We start from the raw sequence: 26,785 nt of genomic DNA, 5'->3' as shown, positions 1-26,785 counted from the left end.
AGCAATGGCAGTTATTGGGAAAAAAAAACGGCCAGCAGGTGGCAGCAGAGAAAAATAGATCAACCAGGGTCATGTTGAAATAAAAAGCTCATTTGCTTACATTTCTAAACAGATTTGTGAATAATGCTGAAATCTAGCTATAATTTAATGCTAATTGCTGCAAAACGGAAACAGATAGAATTTTTTTTTTTTTTTCCTGATGAAAGAAGAGACTCTAATCTTTCTTTTGGTAGGTTTATGTTTTTATAGCGATAGAAAACAATATTCTGTGGGCCTTGCAGAATCAGTTCAAATCCAGTAAAACAGGAAGGAGCGAAGGGGGTTGCTTCGGTGAAAATGGCTGGGAGTGAATAAGTTAATATCCTGGATACGATTAAAAATGATTCAATACAGAAAAAGCCTACTACAACATCTGGACTTTATTTGTGGTTAATCAGAAGATTTAAAGAACTTAAATAGTGGCAAGTGTGTGTTGATTCCATTTTAACATGACTTTAAATGTGATTAAGTGACTATGAAAAAAAAAAACACTTATGAGGGTGTGCACACTTTTGCAACCACATTAAATCCCCTCTTGAATTATAATTTTTTTATTGTATTGCGTTGTACAGATTATAGGTCACATTATCAGTGGGAAAGGTTTTGAACTTATTTGTCTCATTTGAACAGGGGTGTGTATGTAGACTATTTAAATTCACTGTAGATGAACAAAAATCTATTATTCATAGTAAAGTAATTCTTTAGTTAAAAATGTACATAAACAACAGCTCATAGGTATGCACTCTAAATCAAATGAAAACATCCGAAGCGCATAAAAAAAAGCCCAACTGTGCGATTCCTCTGCAGCAGTCAAATAGCCTGGGCTGCGCCGTGCTGGGCCCCACGTGCACGTACGCCACTTTCCCCTTGGTCGAGTAAGTGCATCTCCAAACGTCTCTCCGAGGATGTCGCCTACGCGTCCCGATTCACATGTCCTCTTTCACCCCCTGTGCCAGCGCTGAGAAGGGCCTAAAATTAAGCACGCCCATCATCTCGGCTGGCAGCTTTGGAACGGCCTGTGACAACACGCTCAACCTGCAGCGCCTCCTGCCGCCCGCCCGCAAAATCTCAGACTTTTTCGTCCACTTCTGGAAAGTCGACAACGTCATCAAGCCCATGTGGAATACAACTTATGTGTATAAGTTACACACTAGCACGGAGGATTGCTTTTGGTGAGACACCATTTAGTATTTGCGATTTGTACAAATGCTTTCCAATTTATTATGGTGTACCTCAAGGCTCTGTACTAGATACCTCTGGCAGAAAGCTCAATTATGATTAATATTCAATAACTTTAGGAAGCTGGTAGTAAAAAAATATATCTGATTTTTAGAATTTAGTTCACTTAATGTATTCATAAAATTCACAGGTATATAAATGCACTAGAATCAGCCCCAGACATGTTTGCTCAGAAGGTGGATAGAACGATGCTGCGCAAACCAGAGGACCTCAAAACCGTCCTGTCGTTGGGCAGGAACAGGACAAGCAACTGTAAGTCTTCACTGGGAAAAGCACCCCAAAGAATAATACTGACTTATAAGGAGATTGATAAAGACTTTTTTTCTTTGCAGTGTTCATCATGTGCGGCTCCGTGAAAGACGTTGTGGAGGTGAAGAATCTCTCAGCAGAAGCGGACAGCAGTGAAATTCTCTTCATTCTTATCGATCTCTACAAGTTAGTACTTGGCGTGAAATGTGCATGCACACGCTATGTAAAGTGAAATGCTCACAAACCCAAAATATTGGGTTGTTTTGTACAAAATTACATTTATTTATTTGTATACAAAGAATAACTCAAAAAGTTGGGTCAGTCCCTTTTTGACCCATATTGGGTTATTTATTTTTTTGCCAAATATTTTTAGGGTGTGGCTTCACACTCAAAACAGTTGGGTGAAAACAACCCAATTTTGGGGAATATATATATCATTTTTGAGTGTTGCTTATTTTCTTAACCTAGATTGACAGCAGATTGGGCTACATTAACCCAAGGTTGGGTTAATTATTTTGACCGAGGACTGAAGCCCGGAAGATAGAGGTGTAACAATAACGGCAAAATCGTGATATCACAATATTAAAACCGCCACAATATCGTCAATCATCATGTCACGATATTAAAAGCAGCACTTGTTAAAAAAAAGTCTGGTTGATTTTCATTTGTACAGTTCTAGCACCCTCTGGTGGTTAGTTTTTGTTGTGCAGTTTAATTTTCACAAGGCATGTTTTAGCGCTTGTTTAAAATCCACGCTAATGATCAGATGAAGAGGAACGTAATATGCTTGTGAACAGAGTCAATATGTGGAGGAACTCAGTGTGCGTGCATTTGCAAATAAGTGCCTCAATATTAAGTGTTATTAGAGATTGTAGGTTGTTTAAAGGATATGCATGGCTGTTATGTACAAAAGCACAATATTGCGTTTGTTGTTGTTTGTTTACAAAATTGTGACCTTTTCATATCGCCAACCTCCCCACAATATCGTGATTTTTATCGTGACCTTCATATCGTGATAATATCGTATCGTGACGTTTGCATATCGTTACATTACATCCCTAGGAGAAGCTGGTCGCCATTTTTAACAGTTGAAGTAAATTGAATGCAACTTTCTTTGAAAACATTGGCAGATTTGTACACGACAGTGGCGCCTTTTTTCCCCGTGTCCAAAATTGCCATTCAATTGCGAGAACGCTCACTTGCCTCCTTTCCACAGTGATCGGTACTACATCAACACGACAGCTCATCCATCCATGAAGAATGTATTGGTGCTCACCATGCCCGACACCAGGAATTACACTATCAACTCAGACCCGAAAAGCAACAACACAGTAAGGACATACCAAGCAGTATTCAGAAAGCCTTTTTACAGCACTAATTTGTTTCTCATCTTCACGCAGATGAATGACTACATGGCTGCATATCACGACTCAGTGGTACTGGTTAGTCAGGTGATTAAGGACATAATTGCAAATTCTCACTCAGAAGCTCATAAGATGCCATATGTTACTGTGAATTACCTCCGGAACATTTCCTTTAATGGTGAGCGAACAAAAGTCTCATGTTAATCTCATGATTGTTTTTGGATGCACGTGCAATAAATGTGGAAAATGGGCAGCGGGCAGCAGCAGAAGGCTGTCAGCCCGTCAATCATTTAAACTGACGTGATGAAGAGGTGATTGGCCGTTTGGTTACCGTGGCAACATTCCTTGTCCTCTTGTCCAGGCATCGCCGGGAACTATCGGCTCGACAAGCAGGGAGACCGAGACGTGAATCTCTCGGTCATTTACACCACCAATGATGACAAGGTATTCAATTATGGTATTTTTAAGTAATAAATACATTAAAATAATAATAACAAAATATATATAAGCGTTATGCATAAAGATATTCAATGTATGCAGCATGTAACAGGAATTGTAATATTTCACTACATTGTTTTGTCCCCAGTATCGTATTTTATTTGAGTATGACACAGAGCACAACGTGACCATGCAAGTTGAGGACCAGCCCTCCTTTGTCTGGGGGGAAAGACTTCCAAATTTCAGACCGGATGAAGGTAGAGTCAGTGGTGTTTGTATTTGCACGATAGGAACCTGCATACGTTTAACAGTCTAGAAACTGTGAACGTGTCCCATAGTTCATCCCCCAAAGTTACTTGACACCGTCGTCATCGTCTTGGCAGTGACCGTGGTGGTGGTGGCCATCATTGCTTTCATATTCTACAGGTGACTAGAGCTTCTTTTGACCTTTGCATTGTCAATAAAGTTGAACTCATTCACTCCCAGCCATTTTCACTGAAGCAATCCTGTTCGCTCCCGGCTGTTTTACTGGATTTTGACGGATTTTGCAAGGCCCACAGAATATTGTCAAACATGGAACCTACCAAAAGAAAGATTAGAGTCTAAAAGTATATTTCTATCTGTTTCCATTTTGTAGCAATTAGCATTAGAATATAGCTAGGTTTCATCATTATTCATAAATCTGTTTAGAAATGTGAGCAAATAAGCTTTTTTTTTCTCAATATGGCCCTGGTTGATCTCTTTTGCTCTGCTGCCACCTTGTGGCCGTTTTGATAATAACTACCATTTCCTCAACCGTTCCTTGCAGTTGAGAGGCTGCTCTTGCATAAAAAATGTTTTTCTTTTTTTTAAAAGTATAAATATGTCTTTGGGACACTTAAAACATTTAAAATAGAACCTATTTATATGTTTTTTGGACCAAATGAGGTAAATGTGTCCGGATATAACTAGTTCTCTCAAATAACAATGAAAACACTATTAGTCATCTTGGTTGACTTTTCAAGACATCTGCGGAGGGAAATAAAATCGGTGGAAACAACCAAGGGGTCGGCCAATCACTGTTCCCCCAAAATTATGGAAACGGGACAGATTCCGATCTCGGCCGATAAATCAGTGCACCCCTAATATATGCATAGATAAATAGAAATGTTCCTATGTGTTTAATATGAAAAAAAAATAATTTTTCCTCTAATTTATTCAAATGATATTTGACTGACTATCTAGAAAGAACCGAAGAGATCGTCTCCTGAGGAAACGCTGGTCCATCTCCCACATCCCCTCTGACCTTGTCACGCTGCTGGAGGACAACTCACTCAACCAAGTCTATCTGAAGGTATGAAATTCAAAAGTTCCCAACAGACTTTAAAAATCGTACACATTTTGTGTTCAAGTGTCCTCCGCATCATCTCCCATCAGATTGAAGAGAAAAAAAAGGATTACAAGATCCGCCGTGCACTCTATGATAAAAAGGTAGTCAAACGGCTGAAGGACTTAACGTATACGTGAGATTTGATATTGAGCGTACTGCTAATGTTTCAGGTTGTCATCCTGAAGGAGCTCAACCACTCGGACGGGAACTTCAATGAGACCCAGAAAAGGGAACTTCACGCGGTGAGGCATGCAAACGCAGGCGGGCGTACGAACGTTCCATTTCCAATGAATCATCCCGTTTCTCCGCAGCTCCTGCAAATCGACTATTACAACCTCACCAAGTTCTACGGCACAGTGAAGTTCGATCAGGGCGTGTTTGGGGTGTTTGAGTATGGCGAGCGGGGGTCGCTTAGGGTTAGTATGACATGCGCACGCTCATTCCTCATACAAAATCTTAACCATGCCAAACAATAAAGCTAACTAAGAATTAGCTTCTGTCCTTTACTGTATCAGTATGTGCTGAATGACAAGGTGTCCTACCCAGAGGAGACGTTCATGGACTGGGAGTTCAAGATCTCCGTCATGTATGACATCGCCAAGGTGACACACAAACAAATTTGTAATGATGAACGAGCCTATTATTTGTTTTTGAACTCATTCATTGCCACTCTAGTTAAAAGGAAACTCTGACGTCTATAGTCGTCAATGGCAGTGAATGAGTTGATTTAGCCACACTGCACATAACATTAGTTACAACTGCATCTCTATGTGTAAATACAAACTGAGCTTTATTCCTAAATTCTCTAGTAGGCGTTTGTTCAAGTACAAGCCTTGGAATTCAAAATTAAACTAAAAATACATTTCCTTGGGTCATTTAAGACGTTTTGTTCAATTAATATTAAAACTAGGGGTGTCAAAATTAGTGCATTAATTTTGAGTTAATTTAAAGTTCCTTTAACGCGCGATTAATGACAGCCCCTTACTTGGAAAGCCTGTCGCGACGCAGCAGATACGTCCACGCCAAAATTTTGCAGTTATTAATTTAATAATAATGCATGTACTTGTGGAGACTGGGGTCAAGTTGGATTTTGCAATTCTAAAAATGTCACAAGTTACTTCATGTTAAAGATTAGATAGCGCTTTATATGAAAAGAAAAATGCACTGAGCTGTCACCAACATCTTACAAATGCAATTATGCCTAGTGAAATATCTAGTGTATCTAGTATCTAGTGAAAGAAATATTAATATCACACTCGTTTTTTAGTTACAGTACATCTTTTTAATTTAAACTCAATTTTATGAATTATTATGAAATTACTATATCTATTAGTTAAAAAAAATTCTCACTTTCATTTTAACAAGAATATGAAAACTTAGAAAAAAATATGTTATTGTACATTTAGAACAGATATAAAATGCGAATAATTGTGAGTTAACTATTGAAGTCTTGCGATTAATTACAATAAAAAAATGAATCACCTGACACCCCTAATTAACGTGATCACCCACTATTCCTACTATTTGCGGGGGATAGGGACCTCAAATCACTTCAGCATGGTTCCTTGGACCAAGATGCAAGATGGCGCCAAAGCACTACTTTTTGTCTAAATCAGTCATTCTTAACCAATGGTTGGGCCGCGAGCGCCAGCTAGTGGGCCGCAAAGGAATTTCAATTTTGTAGCTGTGGGCCGCAATTAGCAGTGTTGTTTTTTTTTAAACAAATGTATCTACTATTTTTATTCACTAAGTAATGGATGCACAGTTTTAACAAAAAAAAAATCTGGGAAAAGATAAATTTGCGAATGCCGCCCCAAAAATATGCAGGGTTTCACTGGATAGTAAATCATAGAATTGCCATTAAATACATGAGTGTGACTCACCTGTGCTAATAAAAATGTTGCTGCAGATCCTCCTTTCTGCCAGTAGAGGACGCCCATGCTTGAATCATACTTCACTTCTCCGTGGTATCCTCTGTGCAGGGCATGTCCTACCTCCACGCCAGTGCCATCCAGGTGCACGGCCGCCTCAAGTCCACCAACTGCGTGGTGGACAACCGCATGGTGGTGAAGATCACGGATTTCGGCTGCAACTCTTTCCTCAAGCCCGGCAGAGGTAAAGAGCGCAAATCTATCACCGGATTGATTCCCACGCCATGCACTCGATGCCTTCGTGTCTCCTCTCAGACTTGTGGACGGCGCCCGAGCACTTGAGGAAACAGGGCACCTCGCAAAAAGGAGACGTATACAGTTTCGCCATCATCGCTCAGGAGATCGTTCTCAGGAAATCCACCTTCTACACTGAATGTTGCTCTGACCGTGCAGGTCAAACATAAATACAGATTCAGTATTTGGCATTAGACTTCCCCTGTAAGCGATGTGTTTTGTATTCATGTATTCATTTGTGTGTGTGCCCAGAAAAGTTATCAAGGGTCATCATGTACTACTTCAGACCTGATCTGGACTTTGACACGGCTACAGAGGAAGAAGTTGAGGTAAAGCTGCTTTTTGTGCAGCACACCGTCCTGTAGGGCAGTGCAATTAATTGAAATTCAATTACAATTTCAATTGTTACACTCCACAATAAAAAAATCTCCATAATTGTAACCCAAAAAAAGATTATTAATACAAATTTTTGAGTTGTTGTATATTGTCTAAACATTTGCACCTTTTTAAAATGTTAAAATAACTAGTTAAATAAAATTTGTTTAATCAAAAAGTAAGTTGCATAATTCAAAATAATAAGAATTTTATATGTCTTAATATTTTTCATTTGTTTGTTTACGTTTAAACATTTTCTTGTTTTGTACCAAAACAATGAATGCTCATCCTACTGCACAGTGCACATGCTACACTACAAGTTTTTGCCAACATAAATAAATAAATAAATATATATTATTATAATAAATTCTGTTTGGTCCGAAAGGAACTTACATAATTATAGTGTTTCTATTTTTTTTTATTGGTCTTAATATTTGTAAATGTGTTAAAATGTTCTTGTTTTGTACCAAAAAATATATAATCATTTGAATAATTGTGATTTTAATTGTCAAAAATAATCGTGATTATTTTGTCCATAATCGAGCAGCCCTACCGTCCTGTGATTTCACAGTGATTGCATCATTATTGTAACATACATGTTCAAACTGATATTAAAAACTACTCATTACCTTTATCAGGTAGTTGCTAATTTTTCTTATCTTCCATTATTTGCGGAAAAATTCACCTCGTCGTTGTTTTGTGCCAAAACAAAAATGTTCCATATTTGGCGCCAAAGCACCTTGTTGAGGAAATTATTTTAGACAAAAGGAGTGCTTTGCCGCCATCTCGTGGCAACCTTTTTACTCAGATTTGGGAACACCAGTAATAATAGTGAAATCATAATGGTTGCCTCAGTGTGTTTCTGGCGGGAGGATGCTGAATGGAAGTGAGAGCAATTTTTTATATTTTATTATTATTTGATTGTCCTTAATGTACCTTTAGGTATACATGCTTATAAAAAGCTGCTGGGAGGAGGATGCTGAGAAAAGACCGGATTTCAAGAAAGTAGAAAGCTGTTTGGGCAAAATCATCAGGTAAAAAAGAAAAAGTCATGTATTTTAAAGTTATAGAGAGATGGTAGTGATTTAGAATTGTTGATACAGATTGTTAAAGTGCAGCTAAAGAAATGTCTGACTGTCCAAAGAAAGCCGGATATTAGTTTCGATCGATGATATATTTTAATGTTATTTCTCTCCTTTTTCCTCGAGTAAAATTTACAACAAAGACAACGAGAGCTACATGGACAACATGATACGTCGCCTGCAGATGTATTCCAAAAACCTGGAGCACCTGGTGGGGGAGAGAACGGCCCTTTACAAAATGGAGAGGGACCGAGCGGACTGCCTCAACTTCATGCTTCTTCCACGGTTTGTTCAACATCCCAAAAAGGCCCCAAGACAAGTTAAACGATTCGTCTGTGAGAACTTCAATGCGTTTCGTTCGGGCAGCCCTGTGGTGAAGAGCCTGAAGGAGACGGGTGTGGTGGAGCCTGAGCTGTACGACGAGGTGACCATTTATTTCAGCGACATCGTGGGCTTCACCACGCTGTGCCAGTACAGCACGCCCATGGAGGTGGTGGACATGCTCAACGACATCTACAAGGGCTTCGACAGCATCCTGGACCACCACGATGTCTACAAGGTACGACGAGGCCGACGTGTGGCAGGTCACATGCAGTACAGTCTAAGGAGGACTAAAAACTGCCAAAATAAAAAATAAATACATAATTAAATGAATAAAAGTGGAAATAAAAACGGATATAATAAATATAATTCAAAAATTAAATACAAATAAATAAATGGAATTAAAATTAAAAAATTTGATTCCAAAAATAAAAATAAATAAATAAATGTGGAAATAAATAAATATATAAATAGAATAAAATATTAATCTCGCGTGTCTCGGGTTGGACTCCGCAGTTGCAAAATGCCTTTCAATGGTCGAGTGAGCGGGTCAGCGAACAAGGAAGTCTCGCCGGCTTGCATTGGACAGCTCCAGTAATGGATGACTATCTTGTCCACTGTCAAGTGACAGTGTCAAAAAGAAGACATGTTTAGGACCGCCTCCTCATTTGAATAACATTTCATCCTGACAGAGCGTCTGCGGCATGAAATAAATAAATGTGAGAGCAGAGCGTTTTTATTTATTTATATATATACATATACATTTTTTTAATCTAGTTTTTTATTTATTTATTTATTTTTGACTTGTATTTATTTATTGATGTATATATATTTTGTTGTTTTTATTAAATTTTTGAATTAAATAATATTTTCACTTAATTTATTCATTTTTAATGTTGGCAGTTTTGGTCCTCCATAACATCGTCATCTGTTCTCCAGGTGGAGACAATCGGCGACGCCTACATGGTGGCGTCTGGTCTACCAAACCGTAACGGCAACAGGCATGCAGTGGATATCTGCCGCATGGCCTTGGACATTTTGGCCTTCATGGGTAACTTCCAGCTCAGACATCTGCCTGGCATCCCTGTGTGGATACGAATCGGCGTGCACTCAGGTAGACCACATTGGTGCTGACCTGCCAATCACATTCCATTTTCAGATCTCCGTCCACGGTTGGACTATAATCTCGCTGCTAACTGTACGTTTATACGATCTTGTTTCATTGTGTGTCAGGTCTGTGTGCAGCAGGCGTGGTCGGGGTCAAGATGCCCAGATATTGTTTATTCGGCGATATGGTCAACACGGCGTCTCGAATGGAGTCTACGGGACACCGTGAGCACGCTCTTAATGAGCAAACTGATTTATGTCGACATTAACGCAGCGTCGTGCCAGTCGGTTCCTGCCCTGTGACATTTGTAATTATTGATGTGCAATTAGAGGATCTCATGGTCAACCTAATGAGATTAATCTGACATTTTGCGCCGCAGCCCTGCGGATCCACGTCAGTCAGCCCACTATTAATATCCTGACGAGGACAGACTGCAAGTTTGAGTACGAGTACAGGGGTGAAACGTATCTAAAGGTAATGGATGATCACACTAAAATAGTCGCAATATTTTGAGCGTTTGTGTGCGTTAATGTTTTCTCAGGGTAAAGGAACAGAGACAACCTACTGGTTGACTGGTGAGACGGGTGCAGACTACGACCTCCCAACTCCTCCCACAACGTATGATAATCCAACAATTGTATTCAGAAACATTACACTACTAATTTGTAGGGGTGATAATTTTTTTTTAATTGTAATTAACCGCATGACTTCAATAGTTAACTCATGATTAATCCCAAATTTGATATCTGTTCTAAATGTACAATAAAATATTTTTGAGTTTCATACGCTTAACATAAGTGGAGAAAAAAATGTTAAACTAATAGAAATATGGCTGCATCTTTTAGTCATCGATAAGTAATTTAATAATAATTCCTAAAATGTAGTTAAAATTAAAAAAAAGATGTACTGTAAAAAACGAGTGTGATATTGGTTTGTGTTGGTCATTTTTCTGCCACTACATGGCATAACTGCATTTATAAGACGTTAGTGACAGCACAGTGCTTTTTTTCATTTTAAAAGCTATCTAATTTTTACCATGAAGTAACTACAATATTATTACGGCTTAATTTTGACGTGGACACTGGAATTCCCCCAGTGTAGGCTTTCCAAGTAAGGTGCGGTCAACGCACTAATTTTGACAGCCCTACTTATTTGTCAACTAAGTTGATTTTGAAAGTACGATTGAAACTAAAACGCTCTCAACTCAACACTGACCTGCTTTTCCAGGGAGAACTTCCAGCGGCTCCAACAGGACCTCGCCCACATGATCCTGGCATGTCTGGAGCGACGTCACCGAGGGTCCGTGCGCCGAAAGAGGCCACTTCTGAGTCGGAGCGAGGATGAGGACAAGGGGCGAGGGTCGGTGGTGGAACCCCCAGAATACTTGCATCTGGCCACTGTGGATAACACGCTGAGCACCTTCCTGTAGGACAAATATGGCATGAACAACATCATCAGGGAAAGACTTTTGAATGTTTTTACACAAAATTGATCTGGTCTTGATTTCAGTTATGCACTCACCGGTGTATCTTCATCCATTTTCTATTGCATTTGTCATCATTAGTGTGACATCCGAAAAACACATTTGGGAAAAGCTGAAGTCTATCACAATTGCCATAGAAAAAACAGTACTGTATTTAAATCAGGTGTACATTATTCTCATGAGATAGTAAAATATGACAACACAAAACAAAAGGAATGTTTGTTTTTTTAAGAATAGAGCCATTCATTTACATAAGATACAACAACGTCCTGATAAATTACCATTCTACAGTACTTTATTTAGTATGTTAAAGGGAAAGTCAAAACTTTCTTTACAAAAACATGTACTTTGCACCACCAATAGTCTAAACACAGTATTCTGATCAATATTGAGTTTGTGGAATATTATAATTTTTCCTTAATCCATTTTAGGGGCGGCCATACTGTCGACCAAAAATGACATCACAGTACCCACTGGCTCAGGTAATGACTGGTACGGCGCACCTGTTTTCTGAGTTTGGGCATGTGATGTTCACAAGCCTAGCCCTTAGACACTGTGATATCATTTTCAGTCGACAGCAGAGGGCGATATAATGTCAAAATGGCCAATTCATATTCCACAGACACGATATAAATCAGAAGAGAATACCATGTTTAGACTAGTGGTGGCGCATAGAACACATTGTCAAGAAAATATTTGACTTCACTTCCCATTTAAGTACATTGAGGCTGCATACCAATTAAAATGATTAAATCCATTTGTTTTGACAATATTTTCCATCTTTGTTGTTTTTGTACAGAAATAATGAATTGCCCTGTTCAAGTTTTACACATCAAATACAGCAGGAAGCATTTAATGAGTGGTGTACAAATTCATAAACACGATATGAGGATGTCACAAAGCACCCTCAACATGCAAACAGAGGTGGACTTAAGGGAATTAATGTTAATAATGTGAATGTGCTGTTGAAAACATACCAACATATCTTGTGTCAAATTTTTGTGCGGGTCAAGACCATTGGATCAAACATGAAAACTATCTCGTATACAAAAAAATTACCTGCTCAATTGATGAGCACCCCGACAGCAAAACCCAATTTTTTTAACAGACATTTCAAAAGAAGCCTCGATAATAAATAAGACAAATATACAAATGAATAATTAAAAAAGACATTTAAAAAAAAAATCAGGCCCTCAACAGCATCTCTAGTCAGCACAAATATGCAGCTGCATGTTTTTCCTATACATTTTTATCCCCCCCGAAAATACTACTCTCTTGCAATCAAAACCGAACTTGGACTCTAAATGAGATTGTAAAGTACGCATGAATTCTAAAATGCATATAAAAAACAACCATGACAATTTGACATGTCAGTCTTTTGCCGCTTGAACAAGGCACTGAATTATTCGTGTTAAAAAAAAAGTTACAGAACAAAATTGAACCCCTTTCAGTCGTCTCTTATACCACCGATATGATTATCATCAGCTAAACGTCTTATGTTAACATGACTCCTGCTACAAGTGTATTGCGAAGATTTCCAGAATATGACAGTCTGTATTCTAATCTACAAAAACAGTTTGCCGTCTTTGCATCTTATTTTATGTGTTTGTTTGTTTTTTGCATGTATGTTTCCCGTCATGTTATCACAAGAAGGGGGATAATCCCAGTGGGCGGAGTCAAATGTTAAATTATACTGGGTGGTTTTTCATCATCTGTAAAAAGTAATGCCCCACTAAAAGTCCATGCTTTTACATACAAGCATGTTGTTCCCTACATTGGACAAAAACGTAACATAAGGTGCAGTTTCCACTCGGGCCTACATGATACATTTCGAAAGGACAACTTATTTTCAAATACTTTGAGGTGACCTGTGTCAACAACCAACTTGACGCCTTCTCTTTTGTTGTTTTGCATTCCTACCTACGAGTACATGATGCGACATTAGAAAGATTACAGGAATAAAAAGCATCAGAAAACGCATCATTTGGACGGTGATTCTATGAAAGCTTCCATGGAAGCATCACTCGGAATTCAATACACAAGTTCATCATATTGTAATTCTGGCTAGTCAAAATCTTTGGTCATAAATGTACTAAGCTTCACTAAGTTCCTATTTGTAAGGTCCCTGGAAAGTATTTTTGAGAATATTGCTGTACTCAACTAAATTAAATATGTGTTTCAGTTCATCTTTTTTTTAAGTTGTTCAATAAACCAATTAGAAATGCTACAAATCCATTTCCGTCTTTTGGACGCCACATACACACACACATTCCAAGTACAGGATGTTGTTTTGAGCCTAAATCAATAATTTAGGTTCTTGTCATGTCTACATCCGGGAGCCGTGGATCTGGAAAAGCTGCGGAAGAAAATAAGACAGTTAGCGAGTGGATCCGCATTCGATTGCAGTGCATCATCATTAGTTACAGTATCGTCCGGTTGCCATGACAGCAATGAAGATGAAAATGGGGACATACGTGATGGCTGGGGCATGTCAACAAAAACATACGCCACCACTTCTTAAAATGCGTTAACGTGTACGGTGTTTGTGCAAGGGGACAGGGAAGAACATACAGGACAACGTCAGTACTGCTGCACTAAAAGGTCAAGGATATTTCATGTCACAGCATTGGTAATTAGAACCCGCCGAGTCGCTGCACTCCTTCGTTATCTGTGATGACAAAACGGTGGGAGTGTGTGCACCCACACACACTCTGGGTGCAGTCACGATGACAAGCTGCACTGGAAGGAGACATTTGATCTATTTTGAACAGGAAATGCATATTGTCTGAATAGGATTTGATTTCATTGATCCGTTTGACCGTCATTTTGTATTATAATTACTGGAGATGGTGAATTGTGGGTATTGTGAAAATCATTTTAAAAAATGTATTAATTAAATGTGTCATAAATTGACATGAGTTTCCCTTTTTGAACTGAAATATTTTTCCACAATAACTGCCGCGAATTAAAAAATATATCTCTCCCAAGATGGCAGCAAAGTAATATAAAAACAGTAAATAGGTGGATTTTGGGCAAATACAGGGATATACTGTAGATCCCCTAAAAAAATGTATTTATGTGGAAAACCACAAATAATTTATTAAGATGCAAATTTGTGGTCAAACGGGGGAAAAACACACGCTTCAATATGATTGCCATGTGCATAACACAAGTCTTCCTAGACGTATCATTTCCTGTATATCACTTTTTTTTTTTTTTCAAAACCCAATGCAGTGGCATGAAACACTCTGAACTGAACTGACATTGTACAGTCACACACACTAGAATATACCCACAGCTATTGGACTCACTAACACAGTTCCTCACCCTTTCCCCGACTCGCATTGGAACAAAGGAACATGACTCCCTCATTCTCTAAGCCACTCATTCGGTGTTGTTTCTCTCCCTCCCTCCGCCTCCTCCTCCTCCTCCTTCGCTGCTTCCTCCTCCTGCGTCTCCGTCGGCTGCGGTCAGCAGGAAGGACGAAGGGAAGGGGGAAAAAACAAAATGGACAGAAAATGAACAAAAAAATGAATGCCAATGAGTGTCAGTGAGCAGGCAGATATATATTTACACTATATATCCATATGAGGGTGAACAGTGAGGACAGTGAAGCCAGAAGTGGAAGGTCACTTGAAAAGAGGCGAGTGATGAAGTGGATGACATTTGATGACATTTCAGTGGGGAGTCAAAGCATAAACATTCACATACAACAAGAGGAAAGAACCCCACATTGACACACGCACATATGCAGCGTGAGATCGTTTTGACACAGTCAATTTAATTGCAAGATTTATCTTTCTATGGCACCCCATTGAGACATGTTGTTTTTTTAGTTGTTGGTCCATATAGTGTTTTTTTAATAGGTGAAAACAATTTTATTTTTATTATGATCATGTTTATAACAGTAATTAATAAAAAAAAAATAATAATAATAAAAAAGACATTAGCTAGTCATTACTGCCAGTATTTAAAAAACATATTTAGTATAAAATATATTTATTACTATATTTAGTACACGCTCTAAAAATTGTTGGGTTAAAAATAATCTAAATTGGGTAAAAAAGGGACCAGCCCAATGTTTTGGTTTATTTATTTAAAGAGTTGATTAACTGAATAACCCACCAAACTTTTTTTTTTTTAAACAACGTTTTGGGCTATGCACGAAAAACTAAAATTTGGGTAAAAAAATAATCCAAATTTGGTCATACGTTTTGGTTTATATATTTAAACTAAAAATTGGTTAAAATGAATAACCCGCAAAACAACCCATTTAGGGGGGTCGACCCAATGTTATGGATTATTTATTTACTCTGTAAACCAAAAATGTGGTTTAATGAATAACCCACCAAACTTTTTTATTTATTTTTTATACCGACCCAACTTTTTGGGTTACGCATTTAAAACCAAATGTTGGGTCAAAAGAATAACCCAAAACCTTTTAAAAAGAAAAAGGTGGGGTTGGGTTGTTTTGTGTGTTATTCATTTGACCCAACTTTTTGGTTTATATGATTAACCAGAGCATTTGGGTCGGTCACTTTTTGATCCAATTTGGGTTATTTTGAGCCAACTGTTATTAGAGTGCAAAATAACGTAATAGTGTAGATTATATTCGCATTTAATGTTTACCTCCTCTTATTTGAAATTGCATCATTGAATTTTTTTTATTAATTAAAAATGTTTTTGGCTTCCATTTTTTAGTTTTCTTACATCTCTTACTTGTTTTTCCAAACAACAAGTTGTAGTGTAATTATGCAAGTCCTAAACCTCTGCTTGTGGACATGTTTTTACAGTTTCTTGGCACCGTCAACACCCCACCCTGGCCTGTGAGTGAGGAGAGTTTCACCTTCGTTTTGTGGCTTTGCTCTGTACCCAGCCCTGAACCAGGCGTGTGAAGCTCCTTGGAAACAACACACAGAAACTCAGCCTGATCCTCCGTTCCGTAGCTGTACGACGAGCCGATGTTCACCATCTAGACACACGCGCACACAGAAAGAGAAGATTTATCAGCAGGAAGTAAAGCTCACCGAGGAAGAAAAACACGTGAGCGAGGAGAGACTCTGGTGTTCATGCATGCTGGGTCGGGGAGCGGACAGCCGGTTTTTGCACACTCAGCAGTGGACTGGACATGAAGCATCATTTTACTTATGCCAACACATATATATTAAAACTACATGTGAGCGTCCAAAGAGACAAAGCAAAACTGTACTGTGTGCATTTGAGCAAGGTGGCAAAGCAGGGAAGAGAGGGGCTAGCCTGACTTGTTGGGGGGGGGGCTGTGTGCCACTAGCGTCAGGTGAAGGTCAGCACTGGGAGACATACACACTACCACCATGATGAGAGAAAAATAACATTATTTGCTCTGTATCTTTAGACTTGGATGAAACCTTAAACTGATGTCAGGAACAGGAAATTATGTGTTTCCATCTTCAGTATACTGTAACTAGCTAAAAAATTTACCTCAGTTCACTCAGAAGATATTTCAAAACAATTCCCGTAAATTGCAATGCATCATAAGAAATGAATAAAATAGTTGTTGTGTGGCTGTTTTCTGAGTTTTAAACCTATTTAAGAAGCTCAGCATGTGTCTTATCATCTGCACTCGGCCTGACGCTTCCATGTAATCATTAAGCGGAGGCTACATTAAGCCTAAGGTTGAGTAGAGCTAATGGAAGTGCAGCAGGTAGGGCTCAGGTCGGGGCCGTGGAGGGGGGGGGAGGGGAGAGGGGTCAAAGTTGAAGGGTCAGCGGTAAGCGTGAGTCCAACCCACAGTCCAGAGTAGTCCAGTGCGGGGCTTTCTGCAGGCGCGCACGCTGACCTGCTCAAACTTCCAGCCGTCGGACATTGTGGAGACCATCTGGGTCAGCTCCTCCTCCTGGCACTGCAACACTCGATAGACGTGCTTAGGGGGAACCTGCTGCTAGGACACAGGATGAGAAAATTCGGTTTAATTTAGTACCGTCGTGCAACACTGACATGTCACACAAAGACACCTTAAGGAGGGAAACTCATTTAACTGTCAGTAAATCAGCCTTTTCTATTTTCAGATGGGTGCGCCGCATGCAACCCCCAGGCATGTACAGTTAAGTGCAGTGCAATACAACACAGGGAGAGTGGGAGTATGCTGGGGAGGGCGGTGATTATATAAGTGTGAGTGCAACCACCCTGAAAAAGAAAGGAGAGAAGCAGGGGCTCTAGCACACTCTTCAGAGAATCACAAAAAGCTCACGTCACTATAAGTTGACTGTGAGATGCTAATATAGTCTTAAAAGATTCTTAATCATTTTTGAGTTCATTGCTAAAGCCGTGATGAAAACATTGATTTGGGGTTTACCTGCGTAGACTTGGAGTCCCTCTCTATGATCCGCTCTTTGATGAGTTTGATAAGAGGGGTGATGTTGTAGAACTCTGCCTCCTCCAGGACTCCTTAGAACAAAAGGAACACACAGGTTAGCTAGTGTGTGTGCAGACAGCCATCAGGCACCTGCACTTGATTTCATTTTTCACTCATTTAATGTTGGAAACTACCGTCATAGAATATGTCATGAAGACGATGTTAACTCTTTTTCTGAGAAGTGGGGGAAACTGTAATTTGGTGGCGGATTATGTATGGATGTAAAAACGTATTAATTCTTCCAAAAGTGCGATGCGAAAATACTTGTCATTGTAATTTGAGAATATTTTCTCTCTTCCAGCCAAAAGTGTCTTTAAAAGATTATCCTGTGGTGTGGGGTGTGTTAAGAATTGTGCTTTTTCCTCCACAATCTGCTAGGACAACAATAATGTTCTACAACCGTAAATGTACTTAAACCTGTTCAACATCTACAATTATAAATCCCTTTGCCCTTACTGTGGTCTAACACCAAATTCAGCCGAGCAACGGACTCCATGATTATGACGTAAAGTGGAATGATAGCCAATTAAAAGTAACTCTAACGTCTTAAAACATTCTTGACATTATCGAATGTGTGACCTCACTAGTGTAAACATGACATTCTGATTAAGATTAAATTTGTGGAATATAAATTATGAAGCAAAATCCAGCCGTTTTTACCTATTTCAGGAGGTGGCCATTTTGCCACTTGCTGTTGACTGAAGATGACATCACAGTTGCTCAGGGCTCAGGTAACGACTAATCACAGCTCGCCTGTTTTCTGAAGCTGAGCTGTGATTGGTTGTTAGCCGATTTTCACTCGACAGCAAGTGGCAAAATGGCCCCCCTTCTGATATTGATAAAAACTGCTGAATTTTGCTGCTTAACACAATATTAACCAGAATACCATATTTAGTAGGAATGTAACAAAAAACAATTTGAACCGGAAATCCGTTTTTGATTTGAACGATGCGAGTGCACCGGCACAAGGACTAATCAATCGGTCTAAAAATAGCTTGAACCGGCAGATGGCCCGGCCAAAACGTTATAAATAGATTTTATGTTGCAGGTACAATTGCTGAAAACAGGATGCGCGCTCGAGGGTAGGGGGGAAATGGCCATATGAAATTTGCATACAGTCCTCGACGCGGCCAGTGACTCACGTGATTGGCTACAGTTCATTCATAACATCGCTCCAAGCCCACGACGCATTGCTTATATCTGCCGGCGCTGCATGCTGCTGCTAGCGAGTATTAGCAAACAAGCCGTTCTGTCGCGACCTGAGGAGGGATGAAAACGGGAATATTGTGTCGGTTTCTTCTCCAAAACGTAACTATATTGCCCCCGAGTCGCATAAAACAACTTTGATTTACACTGATTTACCTAACGTAACTGTCATTGATTGTCGTCTTAATGGTATTACAGTTGCAACTGCAGTTGTAATGCAGTAATCATGGCAAAATGTTATTGTTAATAATTGTATTAAAAACGCATGAGGAAAATAAAGGAGTAACTACCTGTATAGACACAAAAACAAATAAATAAAAATGTCACTGTACCATCATCATAATACAATAACATAGTAGCTGAGTGTTCTTAAAAATGAGGTAGAGGATATATTCCTAAAATAAACTAGTATTTATTATTGTCGGCCACTGCAACAAACATTAACACTGTGCTTGAATGAAGGAAAATAAGTGTACTGTGTGATGATTACATTAGAATGTAATGAAAAATATTGAATGAAAATCATCCTCAAATAAATGTTCAAAACACAACATTGCCTAAACATTAAAGAACCTTACAATAAGGCTAGTATTGGCACCGATACTCGCCCATCAATACTTACAAGTGTTGTATTTTATTAGGCAGATGCATGTTAAAATTGCATGTTAAAAGACTGATACTTACTAATTTGGTCTGTAACATGTCAGAGCATTACATATGCAAAAATGTTGATCAGTGCTTTCCAAAATTAAAAGGAGATGTTTGCTATTGTGCAAATTGTGAGATTTAGATCATTTTTAAATTAAACAAGATATTTAAACAATTAATGGAGTATCAAAATTAGGGGTGTTAGGAAAAAATCGATTTGGCAATATATCGCAATATTACAGAGCGCAATTCTCGAATAGATTTTTAAACATACATTTTTTTATGGGAATATTCGACAAAACGTCTTACTTAGAGTTAGGGTTCACACTTTAAGCATGGAAACATTTTCTATTAATGGAACATTAAGCATTAATATTTTATTTCAGTGCTGTTCAAACATGAAATAGACTGCAACCTGTTTGTTAAATGCAGTGGCTCAGTTATAAGCCGGAATTTTCAGATAAATAAATACATTTTCATACAAATCTTACAGTGTACATGTACAAGTTTACTGATAGTATTTTCTAAATTTGAGTTAAAAAAAAATATGCAATAATCAATCGGGATTAATCGGTACCGAATCGAATCGTGACCTATGAATTGTGATACGAATTGTATCGCCAGGTACTAGGCAATTCACACCCCTAATCAAAATAATAATAATGAATAATTTAATTTGGCAATTGACTAGTCGAGTAATCAAATAATTAATAATAAAAAACGAATCGAATCGTAATCCTAGTGAATCGAACCGAACCACCAATCGTTCCATTTTAAAATCAAACCGTCCTTGTATCAGATCGCACCCCATGTATCGAGATGCGTATTGAATCGTCTTGATTGGAGAGATTTACACCCCTAGTATTTAGACTAGTGGGGCTGCATAGAACATACTATTTTTAAGAATTTTTTTTTTGAGGGGGGGGGGGCTTCCCCTTTAAGAGATTATAAAACGGTACGTGTGCACACGTCTTAAATTATAAATAGTGACACCTTCTTCAGCTAGTTCCTTGTTGTAGACCAGTTTGCCGTGTCGCAGGTAGTTGAGGATGGGTCCAAAGTAGGTGGGGTCTCTGTCAATCACATAGGCTCCCGTCTCATCCTGTTACACAAAAGAACCAGAAAATTAGCATTGCCATGGGACATTTGGGTCGCCAATAAAAAAAATCGGATGCATTCGCTTGCTCATCAAATGTAATTATTTTGTAAGGATAAAAATGACCATTAAAGGATAACAAGCTCAACAAATATGGGCAGAGTTTGAGAAGGACAACAAGGGCGGCTATTAAGTAACACCCCCAAAAAACTTCTACTTTCAAGGTGACAGAGGATGAGGACAGCCATAATCACATCAGTGTGTTTTGGGAGTGTGTGTCTGCAGAGAAATCCACAGTGTGCTGAGAGCGGAAGGGCGGTGGAGGACGATTGGTCGTGACTTGTCAGTGTGCGCTTGACAACAGTGGGCAGGAGCTTCCTGGATGCGTCAGTTTCTTAAAAGGAAAAAAAAAATGCTACGAGCCAGGGTGTCACTGTGTGGAAGGAACCGGTCTTCTTTTAGCCATGTTTCAATACACATTATTATAGCGTGTACACAACATGATGTTTTTCCACCTCTACTGTTCTGTTAAGGATATTAGTTGAGACAAGTAGATTATGACTCCCTGCAGAGGTTAAGTACACCAACAAAAGTCTGTTTGTATTTAAAATAAATTCAAGTCCGCCTGTCAGAGCACTCTTCAGTCAAATGAGAACATAAGCATTTTTTCCCCCCCGTAAACATTTGTCTCCCTGTGTGTTATACCATCTCATAACACAGATGAGGTGATAACGCGGGTTCAGACTCGTAGCGGAATCTGACGGTTGGGCGAGACACTTCCTGTCAAATGTGCACCGACACAACTCGTTTAAAATTCACCTGCGTGATCCGCGGAAATATTTAATCAGCATCAAATAGACACAATCTTCATAAAGAGGATTATTTGGTTATAATCTGCAATCCTCGATCATGTCACATCATCCACGTATCAAGATGGACATTAACTTCATCATGTAATTGGATTGGAGCGGCCAGGGTTCAACTTGGGAGGCATTAACAGCACACAAATTGTTGATGGGGCGGCAGGGCGTCTTAATAGCAGTAATCTCATTAAAATGGTCACACGGCGTCAGACCGTGCGCGTGCACGCACGCACGCACGCACGCACGGGTTTAAAAACGGCGGAAGACCCAAAAGGCGTAGCAGACAGGAGGAAGGACTCTAGAAGCTTGTCTCAAGAGCGGGCTCGAACCTTTAAACTCGCTCTAATTAGTGGAATAGAAGGATTTTAACTTTGGATGACAATTTTCATCAATAAAGGTATTCTGCCATTAAAAATATCTGTGATGTATGGCACAAGCGTCGAGGTTTTGTTTTGCTGGTCTGTTTGGTGTAGACGCTACAATTTGCATTCATAACAAAAATAGAAGCCGGCGAAGAACGACCGAGTAAGCAAGTTGTCAAGCAAGCATAAACTTTGACATGATGTGGAATTAAAAACCTCTCTAGTGGCCAAGTGGTCCGGTGGGTGGAATAATTTCAAATGTATCCCATTTGGGCTATTTTTACTCAATGTGGGAAAAGTCATGCTGGAGCAGACCAGGCCAGTGAGCAGTTATGTTTTGAGGGTTTGACTGTGATAAAGAATTGTGCTAGCTTGTTGTTAAGGAGGATGTCAACATTAAAAGATTATTTCCAATAATATGTTCCATGTGTCTTTGCTAGTCTAAACACATCATTCTGATTACTATTACCAAAATCCACCCATTTTTAACCCATCTCAGGGGGGCGGCCATTTTGCCACTTGCTGTTGACTGAAAATGACATCACAGTTGTTTAGGGCTCAGTAACGACCAATCATGGCTCACCTGTTTTTGAGTTTGTTCATCAGATGTTCACAAGGCACAAGCTGAGCCTGACTAGTCTAAACACGGTATTCTGATTACTATTGCGTTTGTGGAATATGAATTAAGCAACAAAATCCACCCATTTTTATCCATCTCGGGAGGCGGCCATTTTGCCACTTGCTGTCAACTGAAAATGATATCACAGTTAGTCGCTCAGGGCTCAGGTAACCAATCACAGCTCACCTGTTTGACTTTGATCACGTGACGTTCGCAAGATGAGCCGTGATTGGTCGTTACCCGAGCCCTGAGCAACTGCGATTTTCACTCGACAGCAAGTGGCAAAATGGCTGCCCCCTAAGATGGATAAAAACAAGTGGATTTTGCTGCTTAATCATATTCCACAAATGCCATATTAATCAGAACACTGTTTTGACTGGTTGGGTCACATAGAATATATTGTCAAATAAATAATAATAATAATAATAATAATAGAATAAAATTGTTACCAGCTCGCAATCTCGCACTGATTTCCCCACTTCCATTGTTATTATTCAAGTGACTAAGATCAGAATTTGCTTGCAACATACTGATTATGCAATCAAACTACAATTCCCCTCTGGGCAAGCTGGCAACTGGACCGCAGCTCTGCATTCATCCGACAACCTCGACCTCAGTCAAACGTCACTGTGCATGGAAACGATGCGTCTGTCCAAACTCAAAAAATGTGTAGCTTGTGCCACTGATGAGGACACAACTGAAATCACCACTCAAACGTGTCTCTCAAGTGGGGAAAGCCTGCCATCTGGTACAAAAGAGGGTGCCTTGGATCCAGTACTATCTATCAACCATGTTCAACCTCACCCAATGACTTGCCTCCTGTTTTTGCAAGTGTGACAGCAATGTGACGGGAGCAGGAACACTCGGCTACAAACGCGCTATACCTCCTCCAAGACGCAACACTGCCGCCGTTGGGAGCGGAATGAGAGGCGGGTGAGGGAAAGGGGATAAAAAAAAAAAAGTGAGTCATTGCCGCTGAGGGTGACAAAGACGGAGAAAGTGAAGATAAAGATGTGAAGGAGAGACATCCTTGTGTGTCAGGCGATGCAAGGGTAGATCCTTTCATGTCGCCGCCGAAGGTCACATGGGAATATTACCCCCTCCAATGCAGTTCAGAGGGGGAGTCCCTGCTGCTGTTGGACAAAAAGCGCCTAAATTGAATTTAGTTTTTTGCTTTGGTTGCACGAAAGAACATCTGCTCAATTGGTGAGATTGGCATAATAAGCTATTTTTAAAAAATAAACAGGAAATACGAGCATAGACCGTTTGCTGCATGGCTTAGATTAGAGTTACTTTACAATTTTATTCCCACAAATACTGGCCCCTGCTCACGCTGGGTGTGATGCTCGCATAAAAAAATAAACACCATACCTCAAATAGCTGGCTCCTTTTTCCCCCCCGTTAAGGAAAAAAATGACTTGCGTCATGGCAAACAGAGCAGATGTGGCATCTATAAAGTTGACATTTATAGTCTGAGTGGAGTTTAGAAAGGGATTGATTGATTTCAAAATTTAAAACAGCAGTAGTAACAGATATCTACTCTATCTTACACCAAGGACCTCCTGTACAAATTATGTTCATATAAAATGCATTTGTACTAATAATGGTCTAACCTCCGATAGTCACCTTGTATTCTTTGTGCTAATGCAACTATCCTTACATTTTCGCCACTGTTTTTCATCATTAAGTTTGTCGCGAGCTGACTTAAAGCAGGGGGCGGGAAACACCCTGGACTGGTGGCTTTTCAATCGCAAGATACACAAACACTCCTAACATTCATACCGAGTCTTCAAATATGCTGAGCAGAGATGAACCAATACTCCAACGTGCTGTCAGGGTCAACAGCAAATGATTTTTTATTCAACGGCAAAGGCGCATTATCCCACACTGGTGGGAATAGTCGATGATGCTTAAATAATGAATCGCAAGTCCTGATTTCAGATTTACTGTGGATATATCAGTCAGTCCACCTTGACAACGTAGATGGTTTGCTTTGCAATACCGTGTATATCGAGTAGCCTGTGTCATTTTAAGGAGAAACACATCCCATTTGTAAGCTTTGGGATTGCTGCACGTGACGAGGATGTCGCTCTCTCCCTCCACATTGGATGCTGCTATACAGCCACTGTGACTGCGTAGCCCCCTGCAGAAGAGAAGGCACGTGTTCCTCCATCTGACTCCAGCTACATTCACACCATGGAAGGATGCTGAGCGCACGCGCACACAGTTCACTATGCATGGAGCATATCAAATAGGAATGTATGTGATAAGATGGAAAGACCGCCGGGCCGATTATCGGTATTTTGACAAATATCAGCATCGGCCTTTTTCACCAATCTAAAGGCCGATAAAGATGGTATGTCACTGAACGGCGAATGCTTGCGAACGTAGCGAATTTGGGGTTTTCATCCGGATTTGTAAGATGTTCAGTTTTTACTTGTCGCAAAGAAAGTTTGAACATGTTCAGAGTCAGGCAATTTTTCACTGTCTGCGAAGATCTTTTGAAACCTTTTGCAAACCCTGACGAAAATCCCAAATTAGCTACATTTCCAAGCATTTGTCTCAGTGACATATAGGAACCACCAACCAGCTCTGTGGCCTAGTGGTAGAGTGTCCGCACTGCGACTGGGAGGTTGTGGGCGGCCTCTGCTGCTGCTCACCGCTTCTTCAGGGGACGGGTCAAAAGCGGAGAACGAATTTCGCCCCATTTAGGTGGGTGTGACAATCAGTGGCGATTAAAAAAAAAAGAAGAACTTTTGATTTAAGTATTTATAAAAGATGTTGTTGACACTGGGAACTCCCGACACTTTTTTGTTTAAGAAATTAGGTTGAAAATTTGGAAAACTCTATTTACAGTAGAAAAAAATAGGGAGCTATTCACTTAGTTTTTCATTTAGCTTAACACATGCATAGGACCCTGCAAGCTCTGCAATTTTTATAAACACAGCTGGCGATTCTTTTTATGTTTAAAACGAAAAGAAAAACCTTAAAAGTGTGGAAAATTGCATTAACGTACATGCATAATGGCATTTCAACACAGTTATTTTATTTTTATGCTATATTTCTTTTTTACGGCAAATTAATATCAGCTTGAAATATTGGTTATCGACCTTCTTTGAGACTAATAATCGGCATCGGCCTTGAAAAAAAAAAACATGTTGGTCTATCACTACTGCTAGTACACACTTTTTCCTCATTAGTAAGACTTAGCTGCTCTACTAGTGCACTGAATTGTCTTGAGTTTGAAGTAAACATGGTGAAGCTGCATTTAGCTGTTATGCTGCACACAAATGGAATAAGCTGCCAACAGAAGCGAAGTCAGCCCCGAGTGTAAATGGTTTTAAATCCAGGTTGAAAACGTTGTTTTCACATACTTTTAATTAAGGTCTTTTAAACGGTTTTAATTTTTTCCCTTTTAATTATTATTATTTTTTAAATAACTTCCTTACGCTAAATGTTTTTTACATTGTCAATCTATGTTTTCTTTTGTAAATTTTGTAACCTACTTTTGTTTTCTCTTTTTTGCTCTGAATGTTAATTACTGTGTTTATTGCTGCTTATAGGTGTTATCTTTCCTTGTGTAAAGCACATTAAGTTGCCTGTTGTGTATGAAATGTGCAAGACAAATAAACTTGCCTTGCCTACTAGTAGTGAGGACAAAGAGTGTACTAGCACATGGACAATTCCGTCCTAGTTGGATGAAAAAAATGCCCTTACACACACAAGCTTAAAGTTGAACTAACAAATTGTGGCGTAAAACAGATTAAGACTTTCAGAAAGGTAAATTAATATAATTTGACTATAGTTAAGGGTTATCCACGTCAGAGGGATAATATATTAGAAACACCTCATGTATTGACTTTCGTCAAATACTGAGAAATAAGAGCAGGACATTAAGAACCTGCGTGGACCAGGGCGTCCTGTTCGAACTCACCGTGTCCGAGTGCAGGTCTTGCTGCTGGCACAGCCGATACAGGAACGAAGTTTGTTCTTTTAGTAGCGTTTGCCTCGTCGTCAGGAACACGGTGCCGCCGACGTTCAGCCGAACCCACTTCCCATTATTTCCTCCGCCGGGATTAATGACCGAACCGTTACCGACGCTTTGCGACGTCTTCCCGCCGGGGTCGGTCGTGTTGGCGGGAGGGGAGGTCGCGGTCTCCCCGGCTTCGTTGTCTTTGTTATTGTTGTTGTTATTATTGTTGTTATTGTGGTGGCAGCCGTGAAGCACGGGGTCCAACTCGTCGTCCGCCGTGGTGGTTGCCATTTAGAAACGGGCGCTTCGCTTCTCCTTGCACAGCGGAGACCAGCGAGTTTGACCGAGTTTGCGCCTCGGCGTTTTCTATCGGTTACCACCAACCCGCAGCA

The 26,785-nt window shown here is 39.6% G+C and overlaps 2 protein-coding genes across 7 annotated transcripts in view; one reads left to right on the top strand and one right to left on the bottom strand.

Annotated features, from left to right (window-relative positions):
- The window catches only part of gucy2cb (guanylate cyclase 2Cb), a 12,982-nt gene extending 1,338 nt beyond the window's left edge, over positions 1 to 11,644 (top strand). Inside the window, exons 3-27 of the mRNA XM_086064135.1 lie at positions 847 to 914; positions 996 to 1,211; positions 1,409 to 1,530; positions 1,611 to 1,713; positions 2,744 to 2,858; positions 2,928 to 3,069; positions 3,253 to 3,335; positions 3,478 to 3,600; positions 3,682 to 3,755; positions 4,554 to 4,662; positions 4,746 to 4,799; positions 4,869 to 4,940; positions 5,010 to 5,114; positions 5,214 to 5,300; positions 6,681 to 6,813; positions 6,885 to 7,022; positions 7,116 to 7,192; positions 8,181 to 8,272; positions 8,447 to 8,605; positions 8,687 to 8,879; positions 9,581 to 9,755; positions 9,875 to 9,973; positions 10,129 to 10,223; positions 10,291 to 10,367; positions 10,977 to 11,644. Of these exons, the coding sequence (XP_085920261.1) occupies positions 847 to 914; positions 996 to 1,211; positions 1,409 to 1,530; positions 1,611 to 1,713; positions 2,744 to 2,858; positions 2,928 to 3,069; positions 3,253 to 3,335; positions 3,478 to 3,600; positions 3,682 to 3,755; positions 4,554 to 4,662; positions 4,746 to 4,799; positions 4,869 to 4,940; positions 5,010 to 5,114; positions 5,214 to 5,300; positions 6,681 to 6,813; positions 6,885 to 7,022; positions 7,116 to 7,192; positions 8,181 to 8,272; positions 8,447 to 8,605; positions 8,687 to 8,879; positions 9,581 to 9,755; positions 9,875 to 9,973; positions 10,129 to 10,223; positions 10,291 to 10,367; positions 10,977 to 11,178 (2,913 nt within the window). The 3' untranslated portion in view covers positions 11,179 to 11,644. The remainder of the gene's footprint in view (positions 1 to 846; positions 915 to 995; positions 1,212 to 1,408; positions 1,531 to 1,610; positions 1,714 to 2,743; positions 2,859 to 2,927; positions 3,070 to 3,252; positions 3,336 to 3,477; positions 3,601 to 3,681; positions 3,756 to 4,553; positions 4,663 to 4,745; positions 4,800 to 4,868; positions 4,941 to 5,009; positions 5,115 to 5,213; positions 5,301 to 6,680; positions 6,814 to 6,884; positions 7,023 to 7,115; positions 7,193 to 8,180; positions 8,273 to 8,446; positions 8,606 to 8,686; positions 8,880 to 9,580; positions 9,756 to 9,874; positions 9,974 to 10,128; positions 10,224 to 10,290; positions 10,368 to 10,976) is intronic.
- Positions 11,367 to 26,785, bottom strand: kctd17 (potassium channel tetramerization domain containing 17). Of its 6 annotated transcripts, none has more exons than XM_086064129.1 (7): positions 26,355 to 26,785; positions 20,474 to 20,582; positions 17,567 to 17,658; positions 17,003 to 17,152; positions 16,079 to 16,204; positions 14,560 to 14,696; positions 11,367 to 13,588 (listed from the first exon to the last, which is right to left on the bottom strand). In XM_086064129.1, the coding sequence occupies exons 1-6, from the start codon at positions 26,682 to 26,684 to the stop codon at positions 14,601 to 14,603; spliced, it is 903 nt and encodes a 300-aa protein (XP_085920255.1). In that variant the 5' UTR covers positions 26,685 to 26,785; the 3' UTR covers positions 11,367 to 13,588; positions 14,560 to 14,600. The 6 variants fall into 6 exon arrangements, with proteins under 6 accessions (XP_085920255.1, XP_085920257.1, XP_085920256.1 ...); XM_086064131.1 differs by having other exon boundaries at positions 17,051 to 17,152; XM_086064130.1 differs by having other exon boundaries at positions 17,003 to 17,149.

This window comes from Leptonotus elevatus, chromosome 20 (assembly GCF_054856555.1).
Source record: "Leptonotus elevatus isolate MCC_2025b chromosome 20, RoL_Lele_1.0, whole genome shotgun sequence".
Lineage (NCBI taxonomy): Eukaryota > Metazoa > Chordata > Actinopteri > Syngnathiformes > Syngnathidae > Leptonotus > Leptonotus elevatus.
Note: the sequence above shows the minus strand (reverse complement) of the source record. Positions and strands in the feature narration are given on the sequence as shown.

Excerpts from the sequence above, each read along its gene's own strand:
- kctd17 (XM_086064129.1), bottom strand. The coding sequence starts at position 26,684 with ATGGCAACCACCACGGCGGACGACGAGTTGGACCCCGTGCTTCACGGC. Across the intron at positions 17,659-20,473 it reads CAAGGAACTAGCTGAAGAAG|GAGTCCTGGAGGAGGCAGAG; the intron begins GTGTCACTATTT and ends TTTTGTTCTAAG. Across the intron at positions 17,153-17,566 it reads GGGACTCCAAGTCTACGCAG|CAGCAGGTTCCCCCTAAGCA; the intron begins GTAAACCCCAAA and ends CCTGTGTCCTAG.